This window comes from Arachis ipaensis, chromosome B1, assembly GCF_059453495.1.
Source record: "Arachis ipaensis isolate K30076 ecotype BB chromosome B1, ASM5945349v1, whole genome shotgun sequence".
NCBI classification, from domain to species: domain Eukaryota; kingdom Viridiplantae; phylum Streptophyta; class Magnoliopsida; order Fabales; family Fabaceae; genus Arachis; species Arachis ipaensis.
The window spans coordinates 17492481-17503583 of record NC_142436.1 but is presented as its reverse complement, the minus strand read 5'-3'; the positions used below and the strand labels follow the sequence as shown (position 1 = coordinate 17503583).

Genomic DNA, 11103 nt, shown 5'->3' with positions numbered 1-11103 from the left:
CAAAGGTAGAATCGTCGTATCAGAGGCGGAATCGATGCCGTCTTCGTCGTGCCAAAAGAGATTCGTCTTCATCACCATCCAGCAAAGTTGTCAGAGGCAAAATCGTCATCTTCGGGCAGAATCATCTTCTGAAGCTCGTCGCCGGCGGTGAAACTCATTCGTCCCTCGTCGACCATCGCTCCTTTGACTCCTCCAGTCGCTCGCAGCAGCAAGCCCCACCTGAAGCTCCCCAAAGCCACACGCTTATTTCAGGTTCAAGTCCCTGCCTTAAGCTTTTGAGCTATATTAGTATCCTTGAAATTAAAAATTGTATAGCTTTTAAGGTGAAAACTGCAATACATGATGAAGTTTGAACATTTTCAATTCATGAATAAGATTTTAGTGTGATCTGGAAATGCCTTAATTCAAACCTGATGATGCTATTAGTCACTGTTTTGTTTTACTGATTATGCGATTTTCAATTTTGTTTCTTTCAAGTTATAAGGGCATATGCATTAAACAAAATCTAAGTTACAGTTTTTTTAATGAATATAGTAGTGCATTATTGATGTTAAGAGCGTTATCTTTGGCCCCAGTAAGAACTCTAATAACACTTGTTGTCTATATTGAAAAATACATTAATGAATGAATGAATCTGAATTTGAAGGGTTTATGTTCAAGGTGTGTTTGGTATGAGGCTGAAAATAAAGATGGATCAGTTTTTGTTTCTAAACTTGTGTTCTAAAATTTTTCATGGACTTTAAACACAATGCTTTGGCGTTGCTTATGATTGTAGCATTTCTTTCTATTTGTCTAATTAGAAGAACCTAATTATATGTCATGACTCTTAATTATGTTTACACAAAAAAATGCAGGATTTCAAAGATAAAGAGCTTACTTCAACAATTTGGTCTAATAAAAAGGGTCATGTGGTAAGTATCACTACTAGCCTTTAGGTGGCTACAATTTAGTGACCTAAAATAATTTATATTGGTTATAATAATAAAAGTTTATGGTGATTGTTTTGCCAGAGAATTAACTAAAGTTCTTGATTTCACTTTGTACTTTGTTTCTACAGGCTCAGGCAAGACAGCAAGGAGAATACGAGACTCTCCACCGTGACTTAAATATTGGATTTGGTAAATGGGATTTTAGTCTTTTGGATCTTGAAAACCCATTTCCAAATAATGAAGCTTCTGTCCATCTTCTTTGGCATAGAGAGGAAGATTTGATGGTGCCTGTTATAGTGCAACGATACATCGCCGAAAATCTTCCCTGGATTCAGTATCATGAACTCAAAGGATCTGGTCACTTGTTCCTTTATCTTGATGGTATGAGTGATACTATCATTAAGTCACTTTTAGGTGCAAAGTAGGCTTCTATGTTATGGTTAGTGACTGTTCTGTTCTGACTTCTCCCTATCTGAAAATTCAAAGAGTTGATTAGAGTGAAATGTATTATCTACATTGAAATATCATTGAGTACACATGGCTGTAGGGAGAATCAGGTTACTTTCAAACATGAATTCTATCTCTTGCTTGAAAACAGATTGAAAGAGAAGCTGAAATGTTTCTCTACAGCCTCATTGAGTCTATGAACCTGAATTGATTTGAAATATGAATTTCTTTTTGATGAGTGTGATGATCATTGTCCATGATTATTAGTAACTAGAAACTATCAAGGCTATCAATGAAGCATAAGGAATAATGGTATGAAAACATTAGAGTGGTCTAATTTTACTGGAAGACTGGTATGGAAGCACAATTATTCATTGGATCTTTGACTTGTAATGAAAATATCAATTGAAAATTTTATAAAAAGTGTTTCTTTTTCTAAGATTGTTTTGTTTAAATATGAGCAGAGTTACACAATTTTCGTATAAAATTGCAGAGTTTGTGCAGAAAATTACAGAACATTAGTGCAAAATCATAGAAAAAATTAAATTGCAGATTTTTATTTACTAAGTGCAGCAACTTTAATGCAGAATTGCACAATAGAACTAAAGCCAAACCTGTTGCATAATTCAAGTGCATATCTGCAGAAACGCTATTAAAATCAATGTAAAACTACAAAATTCAAGTGTAAGATTACACAAATTTAATTAAAAATCAAAGTAAAACTATAAAGTTTAAGTGTAGATACAATTAAGAAACTCAGCAGAATCACCTAATATGCATAACTTAAGAAAAACCAATATTGCAATTCTAAATGTGACAATCTATAAAATTAGAACTACCTAAAAAAAATTCATATTTTTTCCGGATTAGGATTTCTACATTTAGAACGATTATGACCACTCTGATCACATCGGCTACATTTGTAAACATGCACATCTTGAAATTGTGACTCTCGACGCTTCTTGCATGGTCTTCCCGGAGGACGAGTTGTTGTAGGTGGTATAAGAAAAATATTATTCTCCCAGTCTGTTAGGGTCAGGTTGTTGACATCAGGCATGTCATGAGTTTCAATTGGGATCATACTGCTCGCATAAATCTTTTCTTGTGAACTTTTCAGATAGCACTCCTCTACATAGGTGTAGATGTTGCCATGTAATAATTTAATTGCAGCACAAGCATGTGGACATGGAATTCCAGTCATTTGCCATTCAAGACATGTACATTCTTTGCGTAGTAGATTCACACATACATCAACATTTGACCCTCTAACCATAACATTATGATCTCCATATCTCACTGCTTTAAGAAACTCACTTCTAGCTACATGCTCCATCAATATTTTATCAATCTTTGGCCCAACTTCATTCTTCCATTTAGTCATCTCTAACTTTGCAGTATATAACAGATTTGCAAGTTTGTCTCTATACTCTGTCATTAAAGCACAAATACTATGAGTCCTCTCTTTTCTTATCCATGAATTAAATAATTCAGCTACATTGGTAGTTATGAGGTCCCATCGTCGATGAGGGAATTGAGACTTTGCCCATTTGTTAATATCTCCTTTAGTCTCTAACCAATTTGCAAGTTCTGGTGAAAATGCACGAAGTTGTTCCACAGCTTCTGTAAACTCTGTGCCAAAACGGGTATAACAAACTGCGTCTAGTAGTTTTTTTGCATCTTTTTTTACTTCACCGCGTATTCCCCTCTGTAACTTTTTAGTTTCTGCACAAAAATTTTGTTTCACATGTCGATAACAATAAGCATGTCTATCCCTGTCATATACTTGCTCCACAACTGCAATAATTGATGGATGCCTATCAGATATTAACGTAACTGGAATTGACCCAGTTAGTTCTTTCAAATTAGATAGGAACCAAAGCCAATTCTCATTATTTTCAGCACTAACAATTGCATACGCAATCAGAAATAAATCATTATTTGCATCGCATGTAGAGGCAGCTAGAAGAGTTCCCTTGTATGGACCACTTAAGTGGCAACCATCAATAAATAATATAGGCCTTGCTTCACGAAGAAAACCTGTCACACAACACACATATGCAACAAAAAGCTTTTCAAATTGATAGCTAGGAGAGCATGTCCATTTTGCAACTGTTTGTGGATCAGTTTTCACTAAACGATTACATATCCAAGGAATTAGCATATATGAATCTTTAGGTACGCCATTAATTTCAGCTAATGCTTTCTCCTTTGCAGTCCAAGCTTGGTGATATGTTAGTGAAAATCCGTATTCCTTGAAAATATCATTTCGTATGTCATTAGGCAACTTGTCAGGAGTTAATCTCAACTTGTCGACAATAATTGAAGACACCAAATTAGATCTGAAAGAGTGAGTACTCTCCAATACATCTTGAGCTGAGTGCTTATGATTCTTGATAAAATGTCTCACTACGAGGAACGAAGTATTTTTTCCCATAGCATAAGCCGACAATTTCCACGGACAACCTTCAACCTTGCAGACACAAATTATTTTACCCGGACTGTTCTTTAAGAACTTGTATGTAAACTTATGAGTAATACCATATTCAAACAAGCTTTCCTCAGCTTACTTGCATTTTAAAAAATCTATCCTTCTTCCTTTATAAGATCATTCCACTTAGCAGAGCCATTGATAATCTGAGGTGTAGGGACAAGTTGGGTTGTACATAGAATTGGTGTCAATGGATTTTGACCATCAATATTAGTAACGACATCGACTCCTTGAGTTGAATTACTTGATAGTGTACTAATCATAAAAAAATTAAATTAATTTCATAACAATTCACTAATCACTAATATAAGAAAATTTATAAAAAGATAACCCAGTTGGAATACATACCTGTCATGAACGTTGTCGTCCTTGTCCTCATGAGGTGCAATATCATGGTTAGTCTTTTCTACCTCCATGATATATACATGAGCTGTATCATCATTGAATGTGATCAATTGGTTAACACTATCAGTATCAATGAGATCTATGAGTTGAGATTGGTTAAACTTGACTGTGTAGGTAATGCGTTTATTCTGCATATTTTCCTTGGTTCGAAGCCATATCTTATGCATTAAATTTGAATGCGTGCATCCTTCTTCAATTAGCTCTCCTATGATTTTTCCTCCATGATAAATAATTTTCTGGCTTGGTACAACTTCAATATTACCTCCAATGTGAAAATAACAAAAAATTTGTCGACGAACAGTAGATTCCATGTCTATGCAAAAATATAAAACAATAAATAACCAATAATGAGGGAAGAGACATTAAAATCTAAAAATGAATTTGAAAGAAATATATTACTCAATAGCAATGTTTCTGCAAGGATATACTAGAAAATCAACTTACCTGCCAGGAGTATACTCATAGGTACTCCCAGGTCTTAAGTTTTGTGATTGACAGCAACAAATGTCTCTATGAGTTATAGATGAAGAATAAGGATTTGAGTGTCATAGATAATTAGAAAAAAAATTATGTTAAAAAAAAGAAATAAATGAAAAAATAATGTAAGGATATATTTGTCTCTTCACAAAAAAAAATTTGGTCCTTTTTTTTAAATATTAAAAAATAAGTCTTTCTAAATAATTTTAAAATTAAAGGTCCTTTTTAATAATTAAATTTTCCTAATGGTCCTTTATAATAATTTTCCCTATTCTATATAACTTAAATTTCATACCTAACTACCCAAAATTTCCCTTTCACATTCCTTACTTATGTATCAACTTTTATTTTAATTTTATCATATATGCATTGATCCTTGAATTTTAACTTAGCATTGGGGTAATTTTGTCCCCTTATTTATTCATTGAATATTTTTGGATTTTTTTTAACATAAACACAGCTTATCAATGCACATAGAATTTTAATTTTTCTTTTATAGTTTCACATGAGTAGGTACCCAAATTCCTATTATATTATCATGACACATTCCCTTATTATATTTTGTTCCTACAATCTTCCCATACTCAATTAACACACAATTCTATCTCAAGCTAACCAAAAATTCAATTGGGATATATAATTGTTTTTCCGCTTAAGGCTAGTGATGTGGTAAAATAAAGAACAAATGGGATTTAAAGGCTCAAAGTGGCTAACAAAGGTAATTGAAAGGGTAGGCTTATTTGGGATAAGTGAGCTAAACAAATAATGGCCTCAATCATATGCAAGCATATAAATATATTAAACATTGGACATATAGGATGAAACAAAATATAGATTACAATCATAGAGAAGTAAACACACAAGAATAAAATAATTATGGTTAAATAATGTAACCATGTATTTAGGCTCAAAGTCTCACAGGTTGTGTGTTCTTTAGCTCAAAAACTATGTTCCAAATACAACTTCAAGAAAATTTAACATAAAAGTTTTGATTAAAATTAGTGAAATTTTGTTCTAAAAATAGAGTCTTAGAAGAAACTTATTATCTTTTCAATCAAGTAGAACATGCATGCAACTAACCTATTACTATACAATTTATCCTATTCTACAAAAGAAAAACTAACTAAATATCCTATTTTATTGGTGTTAGGGAAGAGAAATTACCTCCGGAAGTCAGGTACTGACCGACCTCCCCACACTTAAGGCTTTGCACCATCCTTGGTGCCATCTGTCAGGAACAAAGGTGGGTTGGTAGCAGTATCTCCACAGTCGGGACCGTCATGGCTCCCTGTGCTGGTAAATAAAGTGGAGTCCGGGGTGTTTGGGTCTTTGTATTTTCCCATAAGTAGCTCCTTGAGGTATGTGAATCGGCGCTTGTTACAGTGCTCTCTTAGCTTTGCTTTGTGTTCCTGCCGATCCAACCTCTCAAGTATCTGATGGAGCAGTTGGTTTGGTATGGGTGCTTGTGGTGTTGAAGGAGGAATGTCTTCAGCCGGTTCAGTAGGCTGGCTTGTAGTGGCTGCTAGAAGTCTGATATATTTTCCGTTAGGGACGTACTGATCATCCCGTGGGAGCATAGCTTTGGTGTCTCCAGCTCTGTAGGAGACTCCGGCTGCTGAGACGAGATCTAAAACCAAGGCGGGAAAAGGTAAGTTGCCCGCAATTTGTACATGTCCCATAGCATTCCGGATGTGTCTTGGTAGGTTCAGAGGCTGGTCTGTAAGAATGCACCATAGTAGAACAACCATGTCTGCAGTGAAGGAGGACTCGTGGGTACTCGGAAAGACGTAATGAGATATAATCTGTGCCCACACGCGAGCCTCCAAGGTAAGTGCAGAAGCCAATATTCCCTTAGATCGGGAACGATGGTATCCGTAGATCCATCTGTTGCCAGGTAGTGCGATAACTCTGAGAACAGCATCCCAGTCAAATTGGTACATCTGGTGCTTGAGTACGGCCTCTTGAAATGTGTCCTGTCCTTCTGGAGTAGGGGGAAGATCTAAAGCTCGCTGAATGGCCTCTTCTGTAATGGGGACTTGCTTCTGTCGGACATAGACAGACTGCAGGGTTGGCAGGTGAAAATTAGAGTAGAACTCGACTACCCAGGAAAGATTAACCTGCCGTGGCTGTCTCTGTAGGAAACTCCATTGTCTTCGTTCAATTTGCGGCTCAACAAATTCAGCAATACTGGTCGGGAGGATAAGAAGGTATTCATTGTTGTAACTCCTTTCTGCCAGGATGGGGAACATCTGCTCACAGTAGCGATTGGTAAATCGCGCAGTGTCCTTTGCTGGGAAGGCTTTCTCTTTTTTATCAACCTTTATAATCCTCTTAATTCTTTTTTTTTTTTGAGGGCTTAACTGCAGTTGAGGATGGCTCTGCCACTAATGCCCCTTTTGTTCCTCTTCTTGCTGGTGGTTTGGGAGTAGCTTTCTCCTTTCCTTTCTTGGTGGCCATCCTAAAAGAAAGAAAAGAGAAAGTAGGTTAAAATGTCAAGGGTTAGAGCAAGGAAGAGAATGGGAAAGGTGGTAATCAATGCACATTAAAAGATGAATGATGTTAACACATGGTCATGACTACATGTGAAAAATCATCAACGGAAATATAGCAAGTGCACATGATGACAATTAAATGCAAGGTGTTTATTGGCATGCAGACAAAGGCATGAGTAGCATAGATCAAGCATTCAATGTTCAAGTTAGATTACCAAGCTTTTCAAACTAATAACCTGTTTGTAATGACAATTATATTGAATTAATATGATATGAAAAAGGGTTTTGTGAAAACCAAGTATTTTAGAGTAGTAGGATAAAAGATATCGAAAAACAGTGCACAATGCCATACGGGCGTTTTCACAAACACATAGCATGCATGGTAAATAAGCTAATGAAAATAATAAATTGAACATGCAAGCAATCCTTAAAAATTAATATATAATTGCCAAATAATTTTGCAACAATCCACAAGCATATCATAACAAACAATGACCCAAATAAATTTCCAACACCAATTAAAAGAAAAAGAAAGAAAAAGAAAACATTGATAATGAAAGTAAAAAGAAAAAAAAGAACGGAAGAAGAAAACATAAAATAAAGAAGAAGAATAGAAAAGTAAGGAGGGAAGAAGAAAAGAAAAACCTTGAAAATGGTGGTGAGAGAAAGAGAAAGTAGAAAGTGAGAAAGAGGGAAGAAGGAAGAAAGGGGAAGAAAGAAATAAGAAGGGAAAATAAAAAGTAGGATTTGGGGAAGAGAAAGATAAGATATTTTGGCAGATTAGGATAAGCTGTGCGGCGCAAGCGACGCGGACGCGTGGGGTACGCGTTTGCGCGGATGGCGCTTATATGAATCGATGCGGTCGCATCGGTCACGCGGACGCGTGACTTGTTCGGTGCTACTGGCGCGAGGGTAGCCTCGCGCTCGCACAACTCTCTGTTCGAAACTCATTGTTGCCAAATTCCAGGGTGACGCGTTCGCGTGGTGGACGCGATCGCGTGGGTGGCCAATATTGGAATACGACGCGGACGCGTGGGGCACGCGTTCACGTGGTAAGGCTTGTGTGTCTAGCGCCAGTCCAGCCCTACTCCAGCACAACTTTCGGCCATGCACCCTTTCTTACGTCAATTTTCAGGTCATGCGTCCGCGTGGGTGACGCGGACGCGTGGGAGGCATTTTTCCCACATGACGCGAACGCGTCAGTGACGCAGTCGCGTAGATCAATCTGTGCCTAAGGCACGCCTCCAGCCACGCTCTCGTGTGACTTTCTATTCGATTTATTTTTCTTTCTTACTCACCTGCGACGCGGACGCGTCGGCAACGCTGTCGCGTCGCGTGTCCTTTTTTTTATGCAATGTGCAAATGAAGATGTAAACTATAGGCACTAGTACTGAGAAGAGTTATTGAGAAAGGAAATAAAGAAATAAAAGAAAGAAATTATCATACCACGGTGGGTTGTCTCCCACCCAGCACTTTGCTTTAACGTCCTTAAGTTGGACGCTCCACTAGCTTAGTCTTCTGCTGTGGGTGGATCCTCCAAGAGGAAGACTTCTAACTCCTTGTTTTTCGTTGCCTTCTCACCATGATATAGCTTTAAGCGATGTCCATTAACTTTGATGAATTCAGAGCTCGAAGGATGACTTAGGTGGAAAACTCCGTATGGCTCGGCCTTCTCTACTCTATATGGACCTTCCCATCTTGATCTCAACTTGCCTGGCATGAGCCTCAGTCTAGAGTTGTAAAGGAGGACAAAGTCCCCAGGTTGGAACTCTCTACTCTTGATGTGCTTATCATGCACAGCCTTCATCTTTTCCTTGTACAGCCTTGAGTTCTCATAAGCTTCTAGGCGCAGGCTCTCTAATTCTTGCAGTTGCAACTTCCTCTCAGTTCCGGCCTTCTCAAAATCCATATTACACTCCTTTACTGCCCAAAAGGCTTTGTGCTCTACCTCAACTGGGAGGTGACAGGCTTTTCCATAAACTAAGCGGAAGGGACTCATCCCAATGGGTGTCTTGTAAGCCGTTCTGTATGCCCAGAGTGCATCTTGTAGCCTGGTGCTCCAGTTTCTTCTATGAGGTTTGACTATCTTCTGCAATATACTCTTTATCTCTCTGTTAGACACCTCAGCTTGCCCATTAGTCTGAGGATGGTAGGCTGTTGCCACTTTATGAACTATCCCATGCTTCTTCAGTAATCCTGTTAGTCTCCTGTTACAGAAATGGGTGCCTTGATCGCTCACGATTGCTCGTGGTGATCCAAAGCGACAAATAATATGGGTTCTAACAAAGGAAACAACAGTGTTAGCATCATCAGTGCGGGTAGAAATTGCTTCCACCCATTTAGAAACGTAATCTACAGCTAACAATATATAAAAATAACCATTAGAATGTGGAAATGGACCCATGAAGTCAATGCCCCAAACATAAAAAATTTCACAGAAAAGCATAGTCTGTTGAGGCATCTCATCCCTCTTGGATATATTACCAAACCTTTGGCATAGGGAACAAGATTTACAAAATTCAGCAGCGTCTTTAAAAAGAGTAGGTCACCAGAATCCACAGTCTAAAATTTTTCTAGCTGTTCTTTGAGGGCCAAAATATCCTCCACTCTCAGATGAGTGGCAGGCCACTAAAATGGACTGGAATTCTGATTGAGGCACACACCGTCTAATTACCTGGTCAGTGCCACATCTCCATAAATATGGGTCATCTAATATATAATATTTGGACTCGCTTTTCAGCTTGTCTCTTTGATGCTTAGTAAAGTTTGGAGAAAAAGTGCGGCTAACTAGATAATTAGCTACAGGCGCATACCAAGGGACTACTTCAGATACTGCTTGCAAGTTGTCGAATGGGAAATTATCATTTATAGGAGTGGAGGTATCCTTAATGTGCTCAAGGCGACTCAAGTGGTCTGCCACTAGATTCTGGTTACCACTCCTGTCCTTAATTTCTAAATCAAATTCTTGTAGTAGCAGTATCCAACGTATAAGCCTTGGTTTGGACTCCTTTTTAGCTAATAAATACTTTAGATCTGCGTGGTCTGAGTACACTACTACTTTATCACCAAGTAAATAGGCTCAGAATTTATCCAGAGAAAAAATAATAGCCAGAAGCTCTTTCTCAGTAGTAGTGTAATTAGACTAAGCAGTGTCTAAAGTCTTAGATGCATAAGCAATTACAAAAGGATCCTTACCTTCATGCTGAGCCAGCGCTGCTCCTACTGCATGGTTGGAAGCATCGCACATGATTTTAAATGGCTGGCTCCAGTCTGGTCCTCTCACAATTAGAGCTTGAGTCAGGGCGGTCTTCAGCTTATCAAATGCTTGTTTGCAATCCTCACTGAACTCGAACTCAATATCTTTCTGCAGTAGTCTGGATAAGGGTAGTGCTACCTTACTAAAGTCCTTAATGAATCTCCGGTAAAAACCTGCATGGCCAAGGAACGAACGGACTTCCCTCACAGAGGAGGGGTAAGGTAAATTAGAAATAACATCCACCTTTGCTGGATCTACAGAAATGCCAGTATGAAACACAACATGTCCTAGTACAATCCCTTGTTTTACCATAAAGTGACATTTTTCAAAATTCAATACAAGGTTCATACTGACACATCTATCTAATACTCTAGATAAACTATCCAAGCAAAGGATAAATGAATCACCATAAACGCTAAAATCATCCATAAAAACCTCCATACAGTTCTCAATAAGGTCAGAGAAAAGACTCATCATGCACCTTTAGAAAGTAGCTGGTGCATTACACAAGTCAAAGGGCATTCTCTTATAAGCATAAGTGCCAAAAGGACATGTGAAAGTAGTCTTTTCCTGATCTTCAGGAGCTATATGGATTTGAAAATAGCCTGT

The 11103-nt window shown here is 37.8% G+C and overlaps 2 protein-coding genes across 2 annotated transcripts; one reads left to right on the top strand and one right to left on the bottom strand.

Moving 5' to 3' along the window:
• Positions 1–624: 624 nt before the first annotated feature.
• LOC110268555 (uncharacterized) lies at positions 625–1354 on the top strand. Its single transcript, XM_021115083.2, has 3 exons — positions 625–660; positions 855–911; positions 1058–1354. Exons 1-3 carry the CDS (start codon positions 625–627, stop codon positions 1352–1354), a joined length of 390 nt encoding a protein of 129 aa, XP_020970742.2.
• Positions 1355–2226: 872 nt separating this feature from the next.
• Positions 2227–4439, bottom strand: LOC107647364 (uncharacterized). The gene is made up of 3 exons (XM_016351442.2): positions 4213–4439; positions 4001–4119; positions 2227–2672 (listed from the first exon to the last, which is right to left on the bottom strand). The coding sequence occupies exons 1-3, from the start codon at positions 4434–4436 to the stop codon at positions 2227–2229; spliced, it is 789 nt and encodes a 262-aa protein (XP_016206928.2). The 5' UTR covers positions 4437–4439.
• Between the last annotated feature and the right edge of the window lie 6664 nt (positions 4440–11103).

Bases quoted from the DNA above. Each gene is read 5' to 3' on its own strand.
- LOC110268555 (XM_021115083.2), top strand. From the start codon at position 625: ATGAATGAATCTGAATTTGAAGGGTTTATGTTCAAG. The intron at 661-854 runs GTGTGTTTGGTA...AAAAAAATGCAG, and splicing joins TTGAAGGGTTTATGTTCAAG to GATTTCAAAGATAAAGAGCT. The intron at 912-1,057 runs GTAAGTATCACT...TTGTTTCTACAG, and splicing joins CTAATAAAAAGGGTCATGTG to GCTCAGGCAAGACAGCAAGG.
- LOC107647364 (XM_016351442.2), bottom strand. From the start codon at position 4,436: ATGCATAAGATATGGCTTCGAACCAAGGAAAATATGCAGAATAAACGC. The intron at 4,120-4,212 runs GTATGTATTCCA...TTTTATGATTAG, and splicing joins GACGACAACGTTCATGACAG to TACACTATCAAGTAATTCAA. The intron at 2,673-4,000 runs GCTCTGCTAAGT...TTCTTAAAGCAG, and splicing joins TACACCTCAGATTATCAATG to TGAGATATGGAGATCATAAT.